A 27048-nucleotide genomic window follows, 5' to 3' on the forward strand; every position below is an offset into this window, starting at 1 on the left:
GTGCCACAAAATCTGCTATGCAGATGTCGGCAGACACAGGTTAATGCTCAATCTGATTGAATCAAGCTGTAAAGCGTAGAAAATGCAGACAGAAGTGGGGAAATTAGCTAACAATAGTAGTAATTAACTAAAATATGTATTATTGCTAATGGTCTTGAAATGATCTTAAACTGAGACACACAGAATTAAATATAAAATGTATTAAGTAAAATGTACAATAGTTGGTTAGCCTATGCAACTGCTCAAATATATACTTTTTATTCCACTCTTTGAGACTGGAAAATATTTTAAGTAGGTACTTTTTCTGAACATGTGAAAACATTCAAATACAAAACAAATCTTCAAGACTTGAACGTTTGGTTTAGAATGGTGATTACTCCTGTTTAGAACATCCCCCTCAGTCCACTCCGTCTCAAGCCCATGCCTCCTGAGTTACCATAGAAACCGCCGCCGCGGCCTAAAACCAACCAGGAAATAAATCCAGAAATGGCATTAAACATTGATTCAACCATTGTTGTCTGAGTGTTTTCTGAAATACAGGCAGATGAGAGAAGAAACTTACCCATTTCAGATGCTCCACTAGCAGTTGAGTTTAAGAAGAGCTCAATGTATCGATGTTCTGCAGAACAAAAACAAATCAACTTAATTTTTTTTTATATTTTATGGTTCATTTTGAGAGTGGGGTAATCATAACGGGGTAAAACAAAGTAGGGATCCACATACGCATGTGATTCTTGTCCTTCGACATAGCTGAAACAGCATCTTCATGAGACCTAAACTCAACATCGGCCTCGCCTGTGGATTTTCCATTTGGTCCAAAGTCGATATGAACTCGCACAGGAGTCAATGGGGAGAAGAACTAAACCAAAAAGGCACACACATACACACCAAAGAGTAAGGGGCTGCTCTGACCACCATGATTGTATAAATTCAAGTTACATAATTGGACTGTGAATATTTACTTTAAAATGTGTTGACATCATTGGAAAGAGAAATGGGAGTGATTATGGGTACTAGAGAAATGTGATTCTTACATTGGCTATGTCTCCCTCAGTGGCACGGAAAGGCAGGCCCCTCATGTGTACAAAATGGCCACTGTGGAAGCCGCTGTGGGAGCTGCTGTGGGAGCTATGATCACCTGCACCACCGTAGCCATGGCCACCTATAGCTGCAAGCCAAGCACAGAATACATTTTCCTGAGAAGGAAATGCAGGCACACCTTCAGTGTGACATTAAAAAGCAAAGAGCATATCTTACCTCTTCCTCTATCGCCCCTTATTCGGTCATCAAACATGCCATTGCCAAAACAGTAATTACTGAAGCCATTGTAGTTGTCAAATCCGCCATAGCCTACGTGAACAGACACAGAGAATAGGGAATCAATGATCATCTTTTCAGACCATTGGCCATCCTCAATCCAGTCCATTCTCAAACACTAAATTGACTTCACTAACCAAAATTATTGCACATACCCCCACTGTAGCCTCCTCCACGCATTTGGTCCAAAAGAGCACCCCCCCGTCCTGGACCAGGGAAGAACCCACCTCGCTCCATCATGGGCCTGTCGTAGGGACTAGGTCTCTGCCCCATCATCCTTCTGGGGAGCTCATAGTAAGCCCGGATCTCATTCCGGCTGCTCTTAAAGATTTCTATGTACCTGAATGGGTTTAAATGCAGGTGGGGTTATGACAAGAACACTACATGGGACAATAGCCATATGGAGAACATCAGCAGACAAGACATTGTGCATGATTTCATATGGGCAACTTTATCTAAGCCAAATAGTTGGGGTCAAACAGATAGCTTTATTGTACATCTAGAGGGGCAAGGAATAATACAATTTATTAATTTTAGCAATAGCAGTAACAATATGGCACAGCTTTCACATAATCTGCTAATATTGCAGCAGGTTTTGAATTTGCACTTTCATCATGATGCAGTATTAGAAGGCACTCTGACATAAATAGCCTAGTTCCCACAATTCAGCTATTAACAGCTCTATGGTGGTACTGTCATACAATATCTATTGTACTGTCAAGGCTCTCAATTCTGCAGCACTGATCTTAATTCCCTTTTCCCCCATTGCACTGCTTGACAAATCAATTCAATGGAAGACAATGCCCAGATTAAGCATGGTAACTGTCCAAGTAAAAAAAAAAAAAAAAAGTATTCAAAGTGTGATTTATGAATGATCATACCATCTTTAACTTAAAGGAAAGATGCATGACCCCCCGCCCCATATTAGTCATAAAATTAATACCCAGCCCAGACTTTCCGTCCCCACCTGTGCCCTATTCTTTCCTTGTGTTTCCCCAGTGCCTTTTCTGCTATCTCCTTTGAGGCAAACTGCACGAAGGCTTCCCCTGTGCTCCTCCCCTGGTAGTCCATCGGCAATGTTATCCCATTTGGCACGATTTTCAACCCTTTAACCCAAGGACAAATAACCCCACAAGGGGAGACATGTTAAAAGCTGCAACATTCCCATATGTACAAAAGAAAAACCCTTTCCGCTTTTATTTGACTATTTCAATGTGATATCTCTTAGTGTTAGACACACCAAAAGACCCAAGAACATACTGCTGAACTTTATTCATGAACACATTGACTTCATGTTATTCAAAGAACAGTAACATCAGAGCAGCATCATGCCATCCAGAAGATGTGGTGACTTTGCATGTGGTTTTATAAACAGATATTTGTACATTTGTGTGCATGTATGTTATTGAACTATAAGAGATTGAATATCATGCTATACTAAGTCACCACATTCTTATAAAGCCAAATACGGATTTAATTATTTTGAATTGTATTTGCTTGTCATGCACTTACTTGAATGCCTGAAAACTCTAATCCATCAATAGGCCTGTTTTTGCATTCAGTTTAAGACATACACTTTGTTCATAGACACCTTACTAAAGTAACGCTATGTATGTACCTGCAAAGAACTGCACTATCTCCTCCTTACTGCAGCCAAAAGGAAGTCCCCGGAGACGTATCATACACCCGCTGCAGCTGTCGTAGTCAGTAGGGCCGCTGCGTTTCAACACCCAGTCCATCTCGCTACGGTTTGACTTGAAAACTACAAGACCGGACAGGAACGGCAAGGATTGACATTAAGGTCTGAAAGGTACTCGGTCACTGGGCAAGTTTTGGGGCTTTTTTGGTTGCCGAAGACTATGATCACTTGCCCGAAAGTATAAAATTAACTATTTCCACAAACACACTGGGGAGGAATCAGAAAGACCAGACTACTGAAATACTTTGTATTTTGGTTATCGTCAGTAAAAAAAAATATTTTAAAAATAACTAAAAAAATCGCCTGCCCATTAGGGCAACCTCTGCGCAGGCTCAACTTGTGCAACTGCTCAGGTCACTTGTCCCAGACAACCCACAATGTCAATCCTTGAGCGGGCAACATCAGTCATAATATACTGAATCACAACTAGCTGATTGATAAGTCTAAATGTGACAACAGACAGATTAGAGATCTGTCAGACAAAATACCTTCAATATAGCGATGACCCATGTGTTTCCTATCCTTTGCTATGGCTTTTTTAAAATCCTCTGCTGATTTCAGCTCCACGAAAGCTTCTCCACTGGGCCTTCCTTCTTTGGAAAACGTGAAGCACACTCCATTCACTTTCCCGACGATGTTACAATCTGCAAGAGATACACAAGATTAACTTCATTGGTTCCTTCTTCATTGACCAGCCAGGTGCAAACAAACGATAAAGTGACTATTGAATGCCACCACTTTCAGTTTTATGAACGTGGCCTACTCACCAGAGAAGAACCCTGCCACCTCTTCCTGGGTGCAGGACCAAGGCAAGCCCCGAATTCTCACCACATACCCATCATCATTCACAGACATAGTCTCTTCCTCTGGACCATGGTTAAAAAGGGCAATACAAGTCTTCATTAACGTTAGTAATACTGTACATAAAACTTACAACATTACTAAAGTACTAACTAGGCCTACATGTGGAATTAACATGAGCTAGCTAACGTTAATTGTTAACTAGTTAAACCAGCTAATGTTAGTTGTTTGCCTCAAGGTCGATTGCATCTTCTTCGGACTTTGGCGAACCTCGCAATTATTGACTAGTTTAACTTAACTAGCTACAAGGTTACCGGTCTTTTTTTGACTATACAAGTATTGATAGTTAACGTTAACTATAATGAAATCAGAGAGATTAATTTCTCACTCAAGCGCTGTTAATTGGGTTCTGTCATTATTGATGTCCTTGATAGTTTACTGACTGTGGCTAAATCACCAATTTCCATAAACTATCCAGATGGATAATGGTATGTTTTCGAGAATACATTATTAGCTATCTAGCTAGCCAGTCTTGTTCCGGAGTAGACGCTAAATACCGTTAGCTAGCTAGCTAGCTAGCCAACTCTTGCTAAGCTAGCTAGCTAGGACATCGCAACGGTCAAACGGTCTAGGTCAGAAAACAAAACTGTCCATCCAGTTCCGAAAATATATCAATTTCAACGCGAATAAAAAAGCATTATATATTTCAATAGGAAGCCACAAAAATGTTGGGAATAAAATGATAAAACGCGTCTTACAATTTATTTTCCCCGGTCTCAGTTCTTCTCAGGTGACAGGGAGTTCCGCAGCAGGTAATGTCGCGAGAACATAAAATCTCTTCTACCAACAGCCGCCCTCTACCAGTTTCTAAACGCAGAGGCGCAACATCGCGAGACTTCTGGGAACGCTTACCAAATTTACCAAAGGCCCAGGTTCACAAAACGTTCTTAATTGCAATTTTCCCTTAACTATACACTTAAGAAAGTTAAGCAAAGTTGCTATTCCTCAAAAAGGTTCTTGGAAATGTTCTTATGTTTATCCTTAATTAAACTAAAAATTAAGAAGAAATTAGATTATTGAAAATAAAATTATTAATTCCAAGAAAGCTAAACCCTTGTCTTAAGCAGGGCAGTGAGAGAAAAAGCTCCTGAAAGCCATTGAACATGTTTAATTCACACAAACTTTATCTGAAAGTTTCACTATTGATTATTTTACACCCAAGAACATGTTTTAGAACAATAATCTCAGTAAGAAATATGCTAACATGATTGCCATTGCTAGATAAATAGCTAGCTAAAACGGTTGCCCAGCAACAACCACATAAGATTTGTAAGAAGATATTTGAGAAGTTCCTAAAAAAATCATTCAATATTAAGATACTGTTGAGGAATTGCACTTATGAACTATTTTATGAACTTGTTTTTTTTCTTAAACTTCTTAAGTTTTTGCGTAAGAAGTGTTTGTGAATCTGGGCCCAGGTCGGGATTTGGGGTTTGAGAAGTCAATAAGAGAAGTGGAAAATTATGAATTAGTTGTTTATTTTCTCTAAATCTAAAGGCACAACCTAGATTCGAGCCAATGTCTTAAGTAGTTGAACATGTTATCACTCCAACCTCATTAAAGTGACAAACTGCCAAGTTTTCATTTCCGTAAAAAAAAACTCTATATCGAAGGAGTGACTTTGATTTGATGACTTGCACATGCGCAGTTTGGCGCAAGACGACCGTTGGACCCGATGACGTGTTCCAACGAATGTTATTTTTTATATATTTTTTATTAACAAAATCAATACAAAAAGTACATGGGGGAACACAAGAATATAGAAAAGACAATTGGGCTAGGGGGTACAATATCACATTACACAAGGACCTTAAGGGACATGCACACACTTAGAATTATAACAGCTTTTTTGTTGGTAGAATATTTAATTGTCTTAAAATTTTGTTCATTTTATTTTGTAAGGTAAGAAAATGTGTTTTATTTGTAAATTTACATTTGTGAATATGACATTTGGCCCAAAGAATAATTAAATTAATTACCTAGAATTGTTTCATATTGGCACTCCCCAGTAGGCGCAGTTCTCCATAGGAATTCATGGAATTCTACAGTATTTCAATTAAAATGTTTGAAAGACAAATTTACATGTATTTAGGTATATGTTTGTTGTAATGGGGACAGTACTTTTTCATGTTTTATTTTTATGTTTAGCTCACAATATGTAAAAGTATGCATTAAGGTATCTGTAATAGAATACATGTGGCAAAAATGTATGTAGACATTAATTAATATATTTCTATAGCCTCCAAAATATATATTTTTTTACAGCGGTGAGGGAGTGCCAAGGTGGAGGCATGGTGGCTTTACACAATGCCCCCTATCTGTCATCTAGTGTATATATAAATAATTGACCGCAAAAGCTGTTGAAGAATGGTGCACACACGGTTTTGGGGAAATGTGTCTTTCAGGACAAACCGTCACATAACCTAGCAAATGTGGAATCAAACTGAACGCACCCCTGTTTAAGGTGGGTTGTTCTCCTTGTGATTTTGAAAAAATAAATAAAAATGAACCCAGGGCAGATGCGTACCGAGAGATAGCTACACCTGTCCGTTTCTATGAAATCAATGAAAGATCGTATTCATCTGCACTGCCTGAAAAGACAGACAAGAGCAATATTTCAAGGTGGGCCTATTCTATGGGGAGATTTTTTAGCCAAGCCAGCACTATCAAGTCAGTGCAGACGAAGGAAAGGAGAAAAGGAGAGGAAGCAATGGACTTTAGACTTTTGGGATGATACACCCACTGGTTAAAGTCCATTTGGAGGCGTGCAGCTGTTAAACTTCTGCACTTCTCACTGGGAAATCAGCATACGCCACTCTAATATGTAATGGAGATTCCAGTATTCATTGTCGATGCATTTACCAATTTACCTTTCAAAGGAAATCCTGCAGCAGTTTGTCCCCTTTTACATGCAAGTATAATTTTTTTATACATAATTACATCTTATTACATATTCTCATGTATTGCTGAATAATCAACATTAGTATTTGCTTTAAGTTATCTAACCAGTAATCATGCAAAAAAAATACTGTTGACTGTTCTCAACCAAACAGGAATTGCAGGATGATATGTACCAGAAAATTGCTGCTGAAATGAACCTGTCAGAGACCGCCTTCATCATAAGGCTAAATTCAAAAGATGACTTCAGCTCAGGTATCTTTTTCGAGACATTCTGAAATAGAGTTGAAACTGTACTCTATTTCTTCGCAGAAGTTTTCCAAATCTGCCATCTGGTGGTACTCTATTTTATTGCAATTAACCAAGAGGGGGTGATTGATGCCAATGAGAGTAATGGAATATATGGGACTCAGGAAAGAAAGGGTAAATCAACTCATCACAACATCCTAAGATTACTGACATGGGAACTTGTATGTATTTTGGTATGTGTTGTATTGAAGGAGCACGCTTTCGCTTGCGTTGGTTCAGCCCCACCAATGAGGTTCCTCTGTGTGGACATGCCACCCTAGCTTCAGCTGCTGTACTGTTTTACAAAAAAAGTAAGAATGAGTCACATAATACAGTATCTCACATGTAAGCAAGTGAATGGCAACTAGTACAAACATATAGTGCAATTCAATTGTTTCTATCCCACAATTCCCTTCCTAAAGAAAATGTCAACACAACAGTGGTATTTGAGACTTTGAGTGGAGAGCTGTATGTACAACAACAGGGGGAATCTATAGTGATGGATTTCCCTCTGAACAAACCTACTCCGCTGGTAGGTGATGAAATCAATGTGGTACATTCATGTTCAACATATATATACACTGTACATGTTATAAGTATTGCATAAAAGCCTTTGCAAATTAATGTCAGAACTTCAGAATAACTTCAGAATTGAAACTTCATATCCACAGGGTCTCAATGAATTTAAAGACATAGTTAATGTAAGTGCATCATCCTTCTTACCACTGTTTCTATAATTTATGGTGAAGAATTAAGCTCATGTCCATCAGTCTGAATATGTATGTGCAGGCTGCTGTGGGAGACCAGTCAGTTGAAGAAGTGTGCCTCTGTGGCACTACCAAAAAGCTAATGGTGCGCCTTGCTGACACTTGTGACAGGTAAAAAACAAACAAAAAAAAAAACACTTTACTTTATACATTATCACTGGTGCTGGGAAACAGGATGGAATGGCAAATTTCACTTGAAAGGGATTGAAAAAGTGACTGTTTGGTTTTAGGTCAGTGCTCACATCCCTGCAGCCAGACCCAGCAGTTCTTCTCAGTGTAAACACTGGCGGAAGGGTTAGGGGTCTGATTGTCACCATGATTGGAGCCCCTGGCGGTCAGCCTGGCTATGACTTCTACTCCAGAAACTTCTCCCCCTGGTTCGGGATTCCTGAGGACCCTGTGACTGGTAAGTACAGCGGACATTGGCAAGTCTTATTCTGTAGTCTTTTAGAAAGTTTAATTTAGTTTGTTTTTACATCATTGCAGGCTCTGCACATACTGTCCTTGCAGGCTACTGGTCTGAGAAACTGGGCAAGAAAAAGATGCTGGGTGGGTAACAGTGGAGGCTGCTAAGGGGAGGACGGCTCATGAAAACAGCTGGAACCGCACAAATGGAATGGCATCAAACACGTGGAAACCATGTGATTGATGTATTTGATACCATTCCACTTACTCCACTTCCAGTCATTGCCACAAGCCCGTTCTCCCCAATTAAGGTGCCACCAACCTTCTGTGGTGGGTAATGTAAACAGCATTGCAACATGGAGTTCAAATTCCATTGCACAGAACCCAATCAATTAACAGATATTGATGGACAGGTACATCGAGTAAAATCCAATAAATAAATAATGTAAACATCATTCAAAGAACTACCACTCACACTGCATTCTCCTCCTGTGTGACAGCCTATCAGTGCTCCAGTCGTGGTGGGGAGTTGGAGCTGGAGCTACGGGATGATGGCAGACTGAATATCGCTGGCCAGGCTGTAACCGTCCTGCAAGGGATTCTAACTGTGTAGAGGCTATACTGTTCACTTCGACCTAGCTAAATAATCTGTAGACCTAGCTGTGGCTACAGATTATTTGAGTTTGAGATTATTCCATTGTATCAAGTTGTTATTAATTTAACAGATGCTCTTATCCAGAGCGATTTACAGGTTTGGGTTAAGTGCCTTGCCAAGGGCACAGGCAGATTTTTCACCAAGTTGGCTCAGGATTCGAACCAGCGACTTTTCAGTTACTGGCCCAACGGCCTTTAACTGCTAGTCTACCTGCCGCTCTAGTGAACATTCAGCATACAATCCTCACCATTTGTATTTGGACAGTAAAGCTTAACTTAAAATTTAGGCTCTATAGTCCAGCATTTTGGATTCAAGATCAAGTTTTGAATAGGAGGCGAGAATACAGAATGTCACTTAATGTGAGGGTATTTTCATACATATTGGTTGCAACACTATATACACTGAGAGCGATGCCATTCTTAAAATTACTTATTTTAGTGTTTAAGCTTTTGTTCATGTTTTATCTAAACTCTGGCACTGCAACATAAGCATGAGGAAGTGTATTGCTGGTTAGGGTAAGTTTCTGAAAACCAAGTGAAATCGCAAAAAAAGAAAGTGGACTACATGTGACCCCATGTCTGGACTCCAAAATGCAGATTTGGTTCCAATAAAGAAAACTTCTCCTTTAATAAGACAAAAGCCCTTCATGAATCGTGTCCCCCCATTTTAAGAAATCAGAATTCATTTTCCAAATACATATGGTGAGGACTGTATTTCAACAGTGTGTAATTTTACTGACAGGGACACAAGGGAAACAAAAATGTACAACACTTAAAATTATTTATTCACGTAGACATTTTCAAAAATAACATCAATATAACAAGTAAAAGCTTGACAATCAGCACTGGCTCAGAAACAAGACTAATTACCAATCTTAATCTAACGGAGGTCTGAGGCAATGTCTGAGCAATTGCTACATTGCAGATTTACAGTCTAAATGGTGCCTGTACTTCAACTTTCGAATGGTCACATTCTGTTGTAATAAAAAGCATTAAAACAATAACACCAAACATAGCTGCCATGGATTCTTGTTAAAACATGAATTAAAAAAAATATATAGCATACTATCAACTATTTCAAGTCATTTTTCAAGTAATCAATATTGAGGAATCGATACATTGCTTGATCAGTCTAAAGGCTGATTTCCAGATGGTGAGTGGAGGAAAGGCACTGTTCTACCTCAGATGTTCTGTCACAGGTGCGTGGTGGGTAATACCTCATGGGCTGCTGGAGGGAGCTGGAAAACGTGGGCCAGTTAAGACAAACACCCTGAGTGGATTGAACAGTAATCATTATCAATCATCAAACAACAACTTAACACACATTGTTTAAACCTGTAAAACACGGATGTCTATACAACAAACATATTATAGCACCTCGACAGCATCCATTCACCACTGTATTTCTCTCAACCATGGTTAAGGCCATACTGGGCAGTGTAAAGGATATCATGCACTCCTGTGTGAGGTGGTTGAGGAGTTTTTCCAGGGGGGCGTAGCGGCGCAGGGTGGGGGCCGAGCCCACCATGAGGAGCTTGTGTTTAGCTCTCGTGATGGCCACGTTCAGCCTCCTCCAGTCCTTCAGCAGCTCACCCAGCTGGCAACAGACCAGGTCTCACACAGATCAAAAATGTCATGACGCATACAATATGTCCAATTTATATACAAATAACATGTTGAAATTTGCAGAAACTCTGTTTTAATTATCCATCCAAAATAGAGGTACTTTGACCAAGGTCAAGATCTCAAGAGACATGGTCGGTTTAAGGTCCACTCACATTGCCTTCTGGGTGACTCCTGACAAAGGAAACGATGATGACGCTCTTGTCGCGGCCCTGGTACTTGTCCACAGTGTTGACCTCCACAGTGCTGAAGGCTGGCCCGGCTAGTAGGCCTGAGATGGCCTTCAGTTGTTGTCTGTAGGGAGCAATGACCCCGATGTCACTGGCCCTGCACCCAGCCTAGTAGAACACAAGGGTATAATTAAGCAGTAAGGCGCGAGGGGGTGTGGTATATGGGCCAATGTACCACGGCTAAGGGCTGTTCTTATCCACAACGTAACTAAAAAGTGCTCGGACACAGCCCTTACCGTGGTATATTGGCCATATATATCACAAATCCGAGGTGCCTTATTGCTATTATAAATTGGTTACCAACGTAATTAGAGCGGTAAAAATAAATGTTTGGTCATACCCGTGGTATACGGTCTAATATAATATGGCTTTCAGACAATCAGCATTCAGGGCTCGAACCACCCAGTTAATAACAGGTTAGTTAGTGTAGTACTACCTCTACATGTATCAATGCAGAGCAATCACAAAACAGAGCACTGAGTGACATTTTGAACCAAAGGGGTGGGGGGGAACAAAGACAGTTCTGCTGTTCTAACACAGTACATACAATCTTTGTCATTGCTGTGAGTCCAAGTAAATCGGATGAATTCATAGAAATTTGTGCATTTCATTTGACTTTTATTGAAGCTCCCACCTTCAATAGCAGACTGACTATGCCGTGCACCAGAGCAGCTTCTGTCTGGTTGCTGATTCCCCCTTGGTCAACCGTCTCCAGGGCTGGAACCTGTCAGTCAGAGCAGCAGTGAGGCACTCATAAAGAAGAGGCATGCATATACAGGTCGAATAACATACAAAGGTCCAACAACACAGTTACACACATATACACACGTCAAGCAAGCCACACTTAAATGCTTATTTAGGTTTGTGGTATCATGTAAAATATAGTAATCAAAATAAAGAGTATTGTAAGAATAATATTGGCGCAAGAGACTGACCTGGGTGGTGTCCAGGAAGCAGACAGGGTTGAGAGGCTCCAGAGCTGCCTGGACCCAAGCCAGGTCCTCCGGCCGGCCCAGACTCAGCTCCAGCTCCCTCTGGACAGAGCCCTGGGAGGGCAGGGTCAGCATGGCACTGGCCGTCCTCTCTGAGCCACACTCCAGCCTCCCTCCGTACATCAGAGTGTTACTTAGGGACATGATTTTACTGTGGAGGCCACCACGAAATGAGTGTAAAAACGTTAGGTGTGACGAAAGGAAACAGTAACCATTGAGAAAAACAATAGAAAAACAAATTGATGTTGAAATAAATGTTTGAAATAGTTGACATGATTTTGTTAGAAAGAATAACCCACCTATTCATCCTGTACTGGACGTTCAGCTGGACTACAGCCTCACTTTTACGCTCGAGACGCTTGAATAGACTCTCGTCCATACCCAACAACCTGATGACGACTTGAAACATTAGAAATGGAGAAGAAACTCTACTCGAAGAGTCCACACTCTTACTGTACATTTGGTTTCATCGACCCTGAGAGGTGGGGTCGGTGGTGGTTGTAGGGATGTGTCTACTAGGGCTGGGAATTGCCAGGGACCCCACGATACGATATTATAACGATATGTTGCCGTTACAATATGTATTGCGATTATTTGCATTGCGTGATACTGTGATTTTTTTATGTCATGGAAATAAAACAAATTGTGCTGAAAATAAATTGTCTCCCTATTTTTAAAAAAATGGACAAATATTTGCATTTTGGTGAAGGTACAGCAAGCTAGAGCAAAAATAATATTGCAATCTTGTCAAAACGATAACGTCCCGGTGTAACTTTATCGATTTTTGACCCCATCACTAGAATCTACTCACCTAGCCTCTCTGTTCTGGACAATGGGGGGCAGCTGTTGGTGGTCCCCCACCAGGACAAATCGCTGGGCATAGAACAAGGGCCCAAGGCACACTGGCTGACTGATCTGGGACGCCTCGTCCACAATGCAAAAGTCAAAACGACGACGGGAGAAAATGGGGTGCTTTACACCCATGCACGTGGTGGCCACCACCAGCTATGGAGAGATGGGAGGGGTTATTACATAAAGGTTTTGTATGAGAACTGTAGTCTCTCAATGGTTGTGTTCCGCCATCTTCTGAGAGTCCATTTGAACAATTGTAGATCATGGGATAGGGCTGTGGCAGTCATAAAATTGTCAGCAGGTGATTGTCAAGCAAATAACTGCCTGTCTCACAGTAATTGACAGTTAATTAACAAACACATTCAGGATCTCCTGGCTTCCACCCTTAGCCTACAAGCCACTGATGCAGACTTTTGGAAAATCTACATTTAAAAAGTCTAACAAATCCATGTAATATACCATCACAATAAATCCATTATTTCTTTAAGATTGGCCTAAGAAACATGAAGAAAATGTAGTCCATTTCAGAACAGAATAGCATACTCAGTTGTTCTTATGTTAGGCCCTGATCTGGCTATGCCATATAGCTGTGGGCTACACTAGTTCATTTAGCAGACAAGATTTGCTTACAATTCCGTGCCATTATTTTATAGTATGAAGAATTCTAAAGGAAAAGGACAAAAGGAACACCTATGTGAGAATGCTATTCATTGACTATAGCTCAGCGTTCAACACCATAGTGCCCTCAAAGCTCATCACTAAGCTAAGGACCCTGGGACTAAACACCTCCCTCTGCAACTGGATCCTGACGGGCTGCCCCCGGGTGGTAAGGGTAGGTAACAACACATCTGCCATGCTGATCCTCAACACGGGGGCCCCTCAGGGGTGCGTGCTCAGTCCCCTCAAGTACTCCCTGTTCACCCGTGACTGCATGGCCAGGCACCAACACCATCATTAAGTTTGCCGATGACAACAGTGGTAGGCCTGATCACTGACAACGATGAGACAGCCTATAGGGAGGAGGTCCGAGACCTGGCCATGTGGTGCAAGGACAACAACCTCTCCCTCAAGGTGATCAAGACAAAGGAGATGATTGCGGAGGACCGAGCACGCCCCCATTCTCATCGACGGAGCTGTAGTGGAGCAGGTTGAGAGCTTCAAGTTCCTTGGCGTCCACATCACCAACAAACTATCATGGTCCAAACACAACAAAACAGTTGTGAAGAGGGCACGACAAAGCCTATTTCCCCCCAGGAGAATGAAAAGATTTGGCATGGATCCTCAGATCCTAAAAAGGTTCTACAGCTGCACCATCGAGAGCATCCTGACTGGATGCATCACTGCCTGGTATGGCAACTGCCCGGCCTCCGACCGCAAGGCACTACAGAGGGTAGTGCGTACGGCCCAGTACATCACTGGGGCCAAGTTTCCTGCCATCCAGGACCTCTATTCCACGCGGCATCAGAGGAAGGCCCTAAAAATTGCCAAAGACTCCAGCCACCCTAGTCATAGACTGTTCTCTGCTACCGCACTGCAAGCGGTACCGGAGCGCCAAGTCTAGGTCCAAAAGGCTTCTTAACACCGTCTACCCCCAAGCCATAAGACTCCTGAACAGCTAATCAAATGGCAACCCATACTATTTGCATTGCCCCCCCCTTTTACACTGTTGCTACTCCTGGTTATTATCTATGCATAGTTACTAACTCTACCTACATGTACATATTACCTCGACTAACTTGTGCCTCCGCACCGGTACCCCCCTGTATCTAGCCCACTACTGTTATTTTACTGCTGCTCTTGAATTATTTGTTATTTTTATTTGTTATCTATTTTTTACCTGACACATTTTTCTGAAGTGATGGATAGGTAAAAACCTACAGCTGGCATTCCATAGATAAAATGTGGTGGGTGTCACCAAGATATAGATAGCCTGTAGGAACAGAACAAAGGCCTCAGTATTCCTAATTATCCTGGCATCTGGGAGACCACACAATAGGCAGATGACCACAGGATGTACCCAAAGTGACTTATGGTGCCCCCCAATCTATATGGAGGGGTGGATTCTGCATTCTGGGTATCAGCTATATAAACTGCGCATTGTCTGTAAAGGGTAGGCTCTTGGCCCAACAGTCTTCGGTTTCATTATTGCAATAATTAATCGATATTAAATAAAGATGATTGTTCGAAGAAATGACCAAGTCTCTCAGTACTGGATTTCCACGACAATAGCCTACAGAAATGTTGCGCAACATAAGCTCATGAAGTGTTTGATTAGATTTTTGATTACATTTTCTTGATGTCAAGAGTGATTAGAGGTACAATAGAGTGCTGAGTACTAGGCAGTTAGCAAGTTTGGTAGGCTACTAATGACCATTGGGCTCCCGAGTTGCGCAGCGTTCTAAAGCAGTGCATCTCAGTGCAAGAGGCGTCACTACAGACCCTGGTTCGATCCTGGGCTCTATCACAACCGGCCGTGATTGGGAGTCCCATAGGGTGGCGCACAATTGGCCCAGCGTCGTCCGGTTTAGGGTTTGGCCGTCAATGTAAATAAGAATTTGTTCTTAACTGACTTGCCTAGTTAAACAAAGGTTAAATATGATAGATACAAATGCAGCAGAGCTTGGAGAAGCCTAATTACCATGACTAAACGGGTCAAGCCGAATATGACTGCCGTCATGACTCGTGACCGCCAGTGTGGCGGTAATATGGTCACCACAACAGCCCTAATCATGGAACTGCTCTTCCTTAGCCTGGGTTAAGTGCAGCATAGTTGGGTGGCAGAGCATCGCTCTAAGTTGGCTCTATCCCTCAGTTTAGCCCACTCACCTCCTTGTTGTAAAGATTCTCCAGCTCAGGGAGTGTGTGGATGCCGTTGGCCCGACACCTCTCCTCTGTGTAGGCCAGGATGTCTGGGTGGACCTTCTGGGCCCGGCCCAGACGCAGGAAGCCCACCTTGAACCTCCGGAGCTTTAGCAGGATGTTGTCCACAGCAGAGTGGGTGTAGCTGGTCAGCAGCACACTGAAGCCACATGCATGGAGAATACGCACCTGAGTAAGGACAAAGGAGACTCAACCATTCAAATGTTGATCATCACATTCACACATACATTGCACGAACAAGGGTCACAGAGGGTGTGTTCATAAATTCACTCTGGCTATCTACTCAGATTTCAGAGCACTCGTCTGAGTGTGCCAGAGTGCAGAATAACTGATGAATTTACAAAACGCTCAACACCCCTTGAATATGGCCGGTGTCATTAAACGTCGGCAAAAAAAAAGCGTAATTAAATTGTTGCCAGCAGCACAGCTAATGCCACCAATGCTCTGGATAACATGAACAGCCTAACCAGCTCGTCTAGGGTGAGTAAAATGGTCAGTGAGGTGTTCTCTCATTTGTGTATGGAATTAGCTAGCAAGCTAGCCAACGTTAGCCAGTTAGCTTGGGTGCTTGACTGCCGTTGTGAGGTCAGAACGCTCGGGCCAACCCTACTCCCCGGGCAGAGTGCGCTCTGAACGCTCCGAGCTTAACGCTCTGAATTTACAAACTGAATATGTGACAACACTGAGCACACTCTGGCACTCCAGATTGAATTTACAAAATACACCCAGAGTATCTAAGTAGAACAGGGAAATTACAAACACTGCTCTTACCAGTGTGCATATAGTGGTGGTTTTCCCAGTGCCAGGCATCCCAACTATGAGCGTATAATCTTTGGAGAGCAAAACCTTCTTCATGGCCTGTTTCTGAGGTTTGTTGAGCCCTGAGACAGAGATGAAACACCAAGTTAGTGTTATAGTTCACTGGTGAGCTTTGAAATTAAGTTAGCAAATAAATTAAATGTTTATATAAAAAGGTAACAACTAAAGTGAGACAAAGGAGAGCAGGGAACAGGGGTAACCAATCAGGGGACACACCTTTCAGGATGTTGGCAACTGTGTCCTTAGCTTCCCTGGGCAACACACTGCTGAGGTTGTCAATGAACTGAGGAGGGTGGAAATCCACTATTAGCTCCCTTAGTCTTTCACTGCAAAGGAGGAGGTGGAGCCATGAGTTAATACCTACTATTAAAGAGGTATGAAGAAAAAATGTAAGTTATTTCCGTTTCAGGCAGTAGTACTGAACAGACCTTGGAGGAGACCTTTCCATCATCTTGGAGAGGTTGACCAGATGGGTGCTCAATCCCATTACCCCTTCGTCCTGGTCCAGTCGGAACACAACATCAGAGGAACACTTCGAAAGGTCCCTATGGAGATGAGGGGAGCAGCTTCAACTCCAGAAGAATACACATACAAATAGCAACAAAAAAAACAAGCTAAAACAGATATATATATATACACAGTACCAGTCAAAAGTTAGGACACCTACCCATTCAAGGGTTTTTCTTTATTTTTACATCGTAGAATAATAGTGAAGACATCGAAACTATGAACATATATGGAATCATGTAGCAATGAAAAAAAGTTAAACATTTGAGATTATTTGAGGTTCTTCAGAGTAGCCACCCTTTGCCTTGGATGACAGCTTTGCACACTTGTCATTCTCTCAACCAGCTTCACCTGGAATGCTTTTCCAACCGTCTTGAAGGAGTTCCCACACACGCTGAGCACTTGTTGGCTTCTTTTCCTTAACTCTGCAGTCCAACTCATCCCAAACCATCTCAATTGGGTTGAAGTCGGGTGATTGTGGAGGCCAGGTCATCTGATGCAGCACTCATCACTTTTCTCCTTAGTCAAATAGCCCTTACACAGCCTGGAGGTGTGTTTTGGGTCATTGTCCTGTTGAAAAAACATATGATAGTCCCACTAAGCGCAAATCAGATGGGCTGGCGTATTGCTGCAGAATGCTGTGGTAGCCATGCTGGTTAAGTGTGCCTTGAATTCTAAATAAAATCACTGACAATATCACCAGCAAAGTGCCATCACACCTCCAGTTTCACGGTGGGAACCACCCATGCGAAGAACAACCGTTCACCTACTCTGCGTCTCACGGCGGTTGGAACCAAAAACCTCAAATTTGGACAGATTTCCACCGGTCTAATGTTCATTGCTCGTGTTTCTTGGCCTTAGCAAGTCTCTTCTTATTGGTGACCTTCAGTAGTGGTTTCTTTGGAGTAATTCGACCATCAAGGCCTGATTCACATAAGTTCTTAAAATGTTCTGGTTTGACTGACTTTCCATGTCTTAAAGTAATGATGGATTGTAATTTCTCTTTGCTTATTTGAGCTGTTCTTGACATAATATGGACTTGGTCTTTTACCAAATAGGGCTATCTTCTGTATACCACCCCTACGAAGACGTGGATGTCGATTAAGACAGTCCCCCGCACCTCTCTGATTGAGGGGTTGGTTTAAATGCGTAAGACATATTTCAGTTGAATACATTGTTGGACAACTGACTAGGTATCCCCCTTTCCCTTACCTTGTCAAAACACAACTGATTGGCTCAAACGCATTAAGTAAAGAAATTCCACAAATGAATAATTAATTGAAATGCATTCAAGGTGACTGGTTGAGAATGCCAGTGTGCAAAGCTGTCATCAAGACAAAGCATGGCTACTTTGAAGAACCTAAAATATAAATATATCTGATTTGTTTAACACTTTCGGTTACTACATGATTCCATACAGGTTATTTTATAGTTCTCATGTCTTCACTATTATTCTACAATGTAGAAAATATTTAAAATAAAAATCCTGGAATGAGTAGGTGTCCAAACTTTTGACTGGTTCTGTATATAGAAACTCACTAAACCTCCCATTCCCAGATTCCCATAGTGTTTTGAAAGACATTGATACTGCCATCTTACCGATCCAGGGAGCAGCTTACTGCAGTGCTGCTCACGTCTGTGATGTATCCAGCTGCCACACCAATTAGCTGCAAATCATGGTCGCTCACCACAACTCTGTCGCCAACAATCAAGCCCGTCACACCCTGTTCCCCACCACGACGGCGCTCAAAACGGTGGATATACACACCGTCTGACTGGTTCTTCACTGGGCCAATCAGCTGCATGTTTCCCATACACACCCCACTCTTCTCCCTGGACACCAAAAACAAATTAGACAGCGGTTCCTAATAAAAAATAATAATTCAGGGACCACCAAATCACTGGCAAAAGCTCGAGGACCACCAATAGGGGAGTTAAGTACATTTTGTCAGTGAATGTAACAGATTAAAGACCTACTATTACATATATAAATCGTTCAACAAACATCCATAGTGAAAACTCATGTAATTTTTTCTAACAATTATAGCCCACCCCCCCAACACTATATCAGCTCACATATGTCACTGTCAATGTTCACAGTTCTGTAAGTCACATTGGATAAACATCTGCTAAATGACCACATTATCTGATACATAGACACGTGATTTCTTCCGGACCTCTCATGGGCAGACTGCAGCCAGATGTTGTGCCGGCCTCCCTTCCTCTCCATGGTGTGGGTCTCCAGGGCACAGAGGAGCAGCCAGTGGCTGAAGTAGAGCAGGTGTGCCTCTGTCAGGTGCTCACTCTCCTGCTGCACCAACAACTGCTGTGACTCACTGGAGTAGTAGTCTGGAGCCCTGCTCTCAATGGCCCTGTGCGCACACACACACACCAGCTGATTTTTAAGGGCATGAAGTTGCTGTCGTCCTGAATCTCCTATCAGCATATAAGTAGTTCACTCTGGAAGGCAGGCAGTTATACCTGTCATAGAGAGCACAGTTCCTGATCTGGGGACACCACTTGCAGATCTGTCTGTCTGTGATGATCCCTGGCAGAGGTGCCATCCGTGTCTTGCCTTCCTTCTCCATGCTATTGCCAACGTGATGCGCCAGGGTGTTCCTTAATTTCAACAGCTCTGAGAGAGAGATAGGACCTCATAGTTGACTCATGTCTCAAAAGAAATTAATAAAAAACTATGTTCCCCATGGAAAATAAAATTCCAAACACATATTTTTGTGATCAGGGCTTACCTCTTCTGTCCATGTGGTTCCCGACTATAGGATGCAGGTTGCCAGTCTTCAGGTAGAGCAGGAATCCTGCCTCTGCATCACTGCGTCTCTCTAAGCTCATCAGAGTGTAAAGGATGACCTGGACAATAACAATAGCTTTTATTGGTTTGAGCACTGTTGCAGTCATAATGCATGTATGGTTCATAGAGCTCAGTATTTGCTATCTGACTGCGTGTTCGTTCCACTGGTGCAGTACCTGGCTGCGGTGTTCAATGGAGTTGGACTCTTTGCCAGTCTTCAGCTCCAAAGGCATTACCCTGTTGAGTGGAGGCCTGCCCTTGTGATGAATACGCACCCCTGCTGTCACGTCAATTTTACCCTTCAGGCCAAAACGTGGCGACCAAATGTTTTCCTCGATGTCCACAAAATCTGTGACAGCGATGCTGCATGCGGAGTCCTGCCAGCTCAGTGTCCCATCACTTGGCCTGTGGGTGGGGAGGACCAACATTTTTTTAACTGCCAGTCTGTCAAAGATTTTTAAAGATATAGAATGGAGAATCAAATTAGTTAGGGGTGGGGTGAGTTGGTACTACTCACAATTTGAGAGTTAACAGTTTCTTGCCTGCCTGTGGAGAGGTGTGAAGGTAATCTCTAGCCCATTCTGTCATTGCAGGCAGGTACTCCAAAATCTCCTGCTTCATGTCCTCCTGAGTCAGTTTCAGGGTGTACCTATGAGGGTTGAGAAGAATTACAAGAAAACCCACACTTAAAGCTGCAAAACGTAACTTTTTGGGGTCACCCACAATTCAATGTGAATTTGGTCAGATCTGTCATCCTCATTGAAAGCAAGACTAACGTGGTAAATCTGTTCAATGAGCGCGATATCTATGCATCCCATGCTTAAGTTTAGTTATTGTGTCTTTTACTTTCAGTTTTTGGTCACCAGCTTCAAAACAGGTGAAAATATATTTTTCACAGCAGTTTAGATGGTACAATGATTCTATACACTGTTGTTTAGAATTTGAACAACCAAAGCGATTTCTGCATATTTCACCTTTAAAGGGATACTTTGAATTTTGAAGCCCTTTATCTACTTCCCCAGAGTCAGATGAACTCATGGAGACCATTTATCTGACTTTGCGTGCAGTTTGAAGGAAGTTGCTAACTAGCGTTAGCACAATGACTACAAGTCTATGGTATCTACTAGCATGCTAACGCTAGTTAGCAACATCCTTCAAACTACGCAGAGTCAGAAAAATGGTCTCCATGAGTTCATCTGACTCAGGAGAAGTAGAAAAAGGGCTTCATTGGCAAAATCCTGAAGTATCCCTTTAACATTTCCTAAGAAACTCCCAATGTCAATGTATGATGGCATTGTATGGTATAGTATAATGACTCTTACATGTCTCCCAGGTAGTTGGGGCTGAGCAGGGCTTGGTTGGCCAGCAGTTGCAGCCTTTCCATAGAGAAGTCTCCAGACATTGCAGCTTTCTGGAAGATGTCATGAACTATCGTACCGTTCAGCATCTGCTTGGAGCCTCCGTCAAAACGCTAAGGCAAAGGTGAGGATTACATATCATTACAATAAGGTCAGTCAATCAATTCATAAACAGATAGGATAACTGAGCCTGGTATTTCATGGTCATACCTTGAACATTTCACCCAGCACGGCCCGTCTCATACAGCGGATCCCGCTGGCGATGCTAGTCCCAGATATGAGCACGTCAGGGAGAAGCACCAAGAATCCTGACTCCCTGTCTATCAGCCAGGTACCTGAGACACATTGGCCCTCCAGGTGAACCACATCACCCGTGGACACTGGTGTCGACTCCCTAGAGAAGGCAAGACGTACTATTATTTTCACATTAACTATATATAGTTGCTGTCCCCAGTCCGCCTGGCCTTGCTGCTATTCCAGTTTCAACTGTTCTGCCTGTGGTTACGGAACCCCTACCTGTCCCAGACCTGCTGTTTTCAACTCTTAATGATCGGCTATGAAAAGCCAACAGATTTATTCCTGATTATTATTTGACCATGCTTGTCATTTATGAACATTTTGAAAATCTTGGCTCTCTCTAATTTTCTCCTTCTCTCTTTCTTTCTCTCGGAGGACCTGAGCCCTAGGACCATACGTCGGGACTACCGGCCGTGGTGACTCCTTGCTGTCCCCAGTCCGCCTGGCCTTGCTGCTATTCCAGTTTCAACTGTTCTGCCTGCGGTTATGGAACCCCTACCTGTCCCAGACCTGCTGTTTTCAACTCTTAATGATCGGCTATGAAAAGCCAACTGAGATTTATTCCTGATTATTATTTGACCATGCTTGTCATTTATGGAAATTTTGAAAATCTTGGCTCTCTCTAATTTTCTCCTTCTCTCTTTCTTTCTCTCGGAGGACCTGGGCCCTAGGACCATGCGTCGGGACTGCCGCCCGTGGTGACTCCTTGCTGTCCCCAGTCCGCCTGGCCTTGCTGCTATTCCAGTTTCAGCTGTTCTGCCTGCGGTTATGGAACCGCCACCTGTCCCAGACCTGTTGTTTTTCAACTCTTGATGATCGGCTATGAAAAGCCAACTGAAAATTATTCATGATTATTATTTGACCATGCTTGTCACTTATGAACATTTTTGAACATCTTGGCATAGTTCTGTTATAATCTCCACCCGGCACAGCCAGAAGAGGACTGGCCACCCCTCATAGCCTGGTTCCTCTCTAGGTTTCTTCCTAGGTTTTGGCCTTTCTAGGGAGTTTTTCCTAGCCACCGTGCTTCTACACCTGCATTACTAGCTGTTTGGGGTTTTAGGCTGGGTGTCTGTACAGCACTTCGAGATATTAGCTGATGTACGAAGGGCTATATAAAATAAAATTGATTGATTGATTGATTGTTTGTCTGAAAGTAAACTTGAGCAATATTACCCAGAATCACGTTCTAAAATGTGCAAAAAATATATTGAGTTCGATAAACTTTAAGCACACCTTCCTAATATTGAGTTCTGCCATCAGAACAGCCTCAATTAGTCAGGGCATGGACTCCACAAGGTGTCGAACATGTTCCACAGGGATGTTGGACCATGTTGACTCCAACGCTTCCCACAGTTGTCAATTTGGCTGGAAGCTTCGAGGCAAGCAACACTGAAGCATGCATGAGAGCACCAGCTGTTCCGGACGACTGTGTGATCACGATCTCCGCAGCCCATGTGAGTAAGACCTTTAAACAGGTTAACATTCACAAGGCCGCAGGGCCAGAAGGATGTGTACTCCGAGCATGCGCTGACCAACTGGCAACTGTCTTTACTGACATTTTTAACCTGTCCTTGACGAAGTCTAACACAAACATGTTTCAATCAGCCCACCGTAGTCTCTGTGCCCAAGAACACCAAGGTAACCTGCCTAAATAACTACAGACCTGTAGCACTCAAGTCTGTAGCCATGAAGTGCTTTGGAAGGTTGGTCATGGCTCACACGCTGATCCTCAACAGGGGCCTCTCAGGGGTGCGTGCTCAGTCCCCTCCTGTAATCCCTGTTCACCCATGATCGCATGGCCAAGCATGACTCCAACACCATCATTAACACCATTACCGACGACAACAGTGGTAGGCCTGATCACCGACAATGATACAGCCTATAGGGATGAGGTCAGAGACCTGGCAGTGTGGTGCCAGGATAACATCCTCTCCCTCAACGTGATCAAGACAAAGGAGATGATCGTGGACTACAGGAAAAGGACCAAGCACCCCCCCATTCTCATCGACGGGGCTGTAGTGGAGCAGGTTGATAACTGAGTTCCTTGGGTGTCCACATCACCAACAAACTATCATGGTTCAAACAGACCAAGACAGTCAAGAGGGCACGACAACACTTTTTCCCCCTCAGGAGAATATAAAGATTTGGCACGTGTCCTCAGATCATCAAAAAAGTTATACAGCTACACCATCGAGCGCATCCTGACTGGTTGCATCACCGCCTGATATGGCAACTGCTCAGCCTCCGACCGCAAGGCACTACAGAGGGTAGTGCGTACGGCTCAGTACATCACTGGGGCCAAGCTTCCTGCCATCCAGGACCTCTATTCCAGGCGGTGTCAGAGCAAGGCCCTAAACATTTCCAAAAACTCCAGCCATCCTAGTCATAGACTCTCTCTGCTACTGCATGGCAAGCGATACCGGAGCGCCAAGTCTAGGTCCAAAAGGCTTAACAGCTTCTACCCCCCAAGCCATAAGACGACTACTGAACAGCTAATCAAATGGCTACCCGGACTATTTTTATTGCACCCCGCCATTGTTATGCTGCTGCTACTCTGGTTATTGTCCATGCATAGTCACTTTACCTCTACCTACATGTACATATTACCTCAATTACCTCGACTAACCTGTGCCTCCACACATTGTACCGGTACTCCCTGTACATAGCCGCATTACTGTTATTTTATTGTTGCTCTATAGTTATTCATTTTCTATTTTCTTCTGGTTTAAATTTTTTATTTATATTTAATTCAGTTCATATAGTAAATACATATGTTTTAAAGTTTCTTAAACTGCACTGTTGGTTAAGGGCTTGTAAGTAAGCATTTCACTGTAAGATCTACACCTGTTGTATTCGGAGCATGTGACACATAAAATCAAATGTTATGTCCTTTGGGTGGTGGACCATTCTTGATACACGCGGGAAACTGTTGAGCGTGAGAAACCCAGCAGTGTTGCAGTTCTTGACCAAACCGGTGCGCCTAGCACCTACTACCATACCCTGTTCAAAGGCACTTAAAATATTTTGTCTTGCCCATTCACCCTCTGAATGACACACATATGTAAGATGCGCCAACAGACATGGAAGCTCTGCTTCTAGCTCCTAAGCAACACTGCAGGATTTTGTTTTTATGTGTTATTTCTTACATTATTAACCCAGATTTTTTTATATATTACATACAGCCGGAAAGAACTTTTGGGAATCAGAGCAGCGGTAACTCATCTCACGACATTACGACCAGGAATACAAGTTTCCCGAATTTGATCCTTTGTTTGTACTCCCAGGGCAATTGAACTTATCCCAGAGGCTGCTCCAAGACACCGCCGGCGGAGAAGAGGTATTCGGAGTGGACTTCTAGTCTGACTCAGGAGGCGTGCACACCATCCACCACTTCAGAGAATATTACTCGCTAATGTTCAGTCTCTGGACAATAAAGTAGACGAGCTCAGGGCGAGGATCTCCTTCCAGAGAGACATCAGGGACCGTAACACACTTTCACAGAATCATGGCTCTTTCCGGATATACTGTGTCAGTCCATACAGCCAGCTGTGTTCTCAGTACATCGCGCAGAAAGAAATAAAGAACTCTCCGGGAAGAAGAAAGACAGGGGTGTATGTTTCATGATTAACTACTCATGGTGTGATTGTGATAACATACAGAAACAAGTCCTTTTGTTCACCAACCTAGAATACCTCAAATAGTCACAGCCGTGTATATTCCCCCTCAAGCCGATACCAAGATGGCCCTCAAGGAACTTCACTGGACTTTATGCAAACTTGAAACCACATACCCTGAGGCAGCATTTATTGTAGCTGGGGATTTCAACAAAGCAAATTTGAGAAAACGCTACCGAAGCTTTATCAACAAATTGACTGTAGTACTCACTTAGGAAAAACATTAGATCACTGCTACTTGCCTTTTTGAAACGCCTACAAGACCCTCCCCCGCCCTCCCTTTGGCAAATCAGATCACAACTCCATTTTGCTCGTTCCTTCCTATAGGCAGAAACTCAAACAGGAAGGACCCATGCTAAGGTCTATCCAACGATTGTCTGACCAATCAGAATCCATGCTTCAAGATTGTTTTTGATAACTTGGACTGGGATATGTTCCGTGTAGCCTCAGAGAATAAAATTGACGTTCACACGAACATGGTGACTAAAGACAATTACGTATTACAAATGGAAAACCAGCCAAGGCGTGGACACCGACCTCTTGCTTTCGGACAAACTAAACACATTCTTCGCCCGTTCTGAGGATAACGCAGTGCCACTGACACGGCCTGCTCCCAAGTACTGTGGGCTCTCCTTCTCCGTGGCCAATGTGAGTAAGACATTTAAGTGTGCAAGGCTGCCGGCCCAGACGGCATTCCTAGCCGCGTCCTCAGAGCATGTGCAGACCAGCTGGCTGGAGTGTTTATATACATATTCAATCTCTCCTTACCACAGTCTGCTGCCCCCACTTGCTTCAAGTTGTCCACCATTGTTCCTGTACCCAAGAAAGCAAAGGTAACTGAACTAAATGGCTATCGCCCCGTAGCACTAACTTCTGTAATCATGAAGTCCTTTGAGAAGCTAGTTAAGGATCATATCCCCTCCACCTTACCTGACACCCTAGCACCACTTCAAATAGATCCACAGACTATGCAATCGCCATCGCCATCGCACTGCACACTGCCCTTTCCCATCTGGACAAGACGAATACCTACGTCAGAATTATGTTCATTGACAATAGCTCAGCATTCAATACCATAGTACCCTCCAAGCTCATCAAGCTCGGGGCCCTGGGTCTGAGCAACTAGGTCCTGGACTTCCTGACGGGCCACCCCCCCCCCCCCAGGTGGTGTAGGAAAAAACACCACTTCACTGACCCTCAACACAGGAGCCCCACAAGGGTGTGTGCTCATTCCCCTTCTGTACTTTCTGTTTACCCATGACTGTGTGGCCCCGCAAGTCTCCAAATCAATCATCAAGTCTGCAGACGACAACAGTAGTAGGCCTGATTACCAACAATTACGGGACAGTCTACAGGGAGGTGGTGGGGGCCCTGGCGGAGTGGTGCCAGGAAAATAACCTCTCCCTCAACAAAACAAAGAAGCTGATCGTGGACTTCAGGACACAGCAGAAGGAGCACGCCCTTATCCACAGACAGGACCGTAGTAGAGAAGGTGGAAAGCTTCAAGTTCCTCAGCGTACACATCACTGACAATCAGAAATGGTCCACCCATACAGACAGTGTGGTGAAGAAGGTGCAACAGCGCCTCTTCAACCTCAGGAGGCTGAAGAAATTTGGCTTGGCACCGAAGACCCGCACAAACTTTTACAGATTGAGAGCATCCTCTTGGGTTGTATGACCACCTGGTACGGCAACTGCACCACCCACAACCACAGGGCTCTCCATGGGTGGTACGGTCTGCCCAACACATCACCGGGGGCACACTGCCTGCCCTCCAGGACACCTACAGCCCCCAATGTCATAGGGAGGCCAAAAATATCAAGTACATCAACCACACGAGCCACGGCCTGTTCACCCCCGCTACCATCCAGAAGGAGAGGTCAGTTCAGGTGCATCCAAGCTGGGACCGAGAGACTGAAAAACAGCTTCTACAGTATCTCAAGGTCATCAGACTGAAATAGCCATCACAAGCCGGCTACCACCTGACTACTCAACCATGCACCTTAGAGGCTGATGCCCTATATACAGAGTTGGAATGACGGGCCACTTTTATAATGGAACACTAGTCACTTTAATACTGTTTACATACGGCTTTATTAATCTCATATGTATATA

General features: G+C 43.3%; 3 protein-coding genes across 3 annotated transcripts in view; 1 reads left to right on the plus strand and 2 right to left on the minus strand.

Annotated features, from left to right (window-relative positions):
• Window positions 1-185: 185 nt before the first annotated feature.
• On the minus strand, window positions 186-4725 carry hnrnph3 (heterogeneous nuclear ribonucleoprotein H3 (2H9)). Its single transcript, XM_071393759.1, has 11 exons — window positions 4576-4725; window positions 3784-3882; window positions 3505-3660; window positions 2936-3079; window positions 2285-2423; window positions 1473-1657; window positions 1258-1350; window positions 1035-1168; window positions 724-859; window positions 563-619; window positions 186-457 (listed from the first exon to the last, which is right to left on the minus strand). The coding sequence occupies exons 2-11, from the start codon at window positions 3869-3871 to the stop codon at window positions 384-386; spliced, it is 1206 nt and encodes a 401-aa protein (XP_071249860.1). The 5' UTR covers window positions 3872-3882; window positions 4576-4725; the 3' UTR covers window positions 186-383.
• Window positions 4726-6633: 1908 nt separating this feature from the next.
• LOC139571155 (phenazine biosynthesis-like domain-containing protein) lies at window positions 6634-9900 on the plus strand. Its single transcript, XM_071393761.1, has 9 exons — window positions 6634-6788; window positions 6931-7030; window positions 7276-7374; window positions 7486-7595; window positions 7735-7764; window positions 7853-7941; window positions 8061-8236; window positions 8317-8379; window positions 8736-9900. The coding sequence occupies exons 1-9, from the start codon at window positions 6705-6707 to the stop codon at window positions 8846-8848; spliced, it is 864 nt and encodes a 287-aa protein (XP_071249862.1). The 5' UTR covers window positions 6634-6704; the 3' UTR covers window positions 8849-9900.
• The window catches only part of dna2 (DNA replication helicase/nuclease 2), a 35132-nt gene continuing 17737 nt past the window's right edge, over window positions 9654-27048 (minus strand). The window contains exons 5-23 of the mRNA XM_071393760.1: window positions 21170-21353; window positions 20924-21072; window positions 20119-20250; window positions 19778-20006; window positions 19543-19660; window positions 19274-19427; window positions 18970-19164; window positions 18392-18625; window positions 16714-16830; window positions 16502-16611; window positions 16238-16347; window positions 15413-15634; window positions 12546-12739; window positions 12034-12123; window positions 11678-11885; window positions 11377-11466; window positions 10668-10850; window positions 10340-10486; window positions 9654-10136 (exon numbers count right to left, since the gene is read on the minus strand). Of these exons, the coding sequence (XP_071249861.1) occupies window positions 10083-10136; window positions 10340-10486; window positions 10668-10850; window positions 11377-11466; window positions 11678-11885; window positions 12034-12123; window positions 12546-12739; window positions 15413-15634; window positions 16238-16347; window positions 16502-16611; window positions 16714-16830; window positions 18392-18625; window positions 18970-19164; window positions 19274-19427; window positions 19543-19660; window positions 19778-20006; window positions 20119-20250; window positions 20924-21072; window positions 21170-21353 (2920 nt within the window). The 3' untranslated portion in view covers window positions 9654-10082. The remainder of the gene's footprint in view (window positions 10137-10339; window positions 10487-10667; window positions 10851-11376; window positions 11467-11677; window positions 11886-12033; window positions 12124-12545; window positions 12740-15412; window positions 15635-16237; window positions 16348-16501; window positions 16612-16713; window positions 16831-18391; window positions 18626-18969; window positions 19165-19273; window positions 19428-19542; window positions 19661-19777; window positions 20007-20118; window positions 20251-20923; window positions 21073-21169; window positions 21354-27048) is intronic.

This window comes from Salvelinus alpinus, chromosome 3 (assembly GCF_045679555.1).
Source record: "Salvelinus alpinus chromosome 3, SLU_Salpinus.1, whole genome shotgun sequence".
Lineage (NCBI taxonomy): Eukaryota > Metazoa > Chordata > Actinopteri > Salmoniformes > Salmonidae > Salvelinus > Salvelinus alpinus.

What these genes read in the sequence shown, in the direction of transcription:
- hnrnph3 (XM_071393759.1), bottom strand. Translation starts at nt 3,871, where the DNA reads ATGTCTGTGAATGATGATGGGTATGTGGTGAGAATTCGGGGCTTGCCT. An exon ending in GGGTCATCGCTATATTGAAG is followed by an intron (nt 3,080 to 3,504) that starts GTATTTTGTCTG and finishes CCGGTCTTGTAG; the next exon opens with TTTTCAAGTCAAACCGTAGC. An exon ending in TAGTGGAGCATCTGAAATGG is followed by an intron (nt 458 to 562) that starts GTAAGTTTCTTC and finishes GGTTGGTTTTAG; the next exon opens with GCCGCGGCGGCGGTTTCTAT.
- LOC139571155 (XM_071393761.1), top strand. Translation starts at nt 6,705, where the DNA reads ATGGAGATTCCAGTATTCATTGTCGATGCATTTACCAATTTACCTTTC. An exon ending in AAAAGATGACTTCAGCTCAG is followed by an intron (nt 7,031 to 7,275) that starts GTATCTTTTTCG and finishes GTTGTATTGAAG; the next exon opens with GAGCACGCTTTCGCTTGCGT. An exon ending in TGTACTGTTTTACAAAAAAA is followed by an intron (nt 7,375 to 7,485) that starts GTAAGAATGAGT and finishes CCCTTCCTAAAG; the next exon opens with AAAATGTCAACACAACAGTG.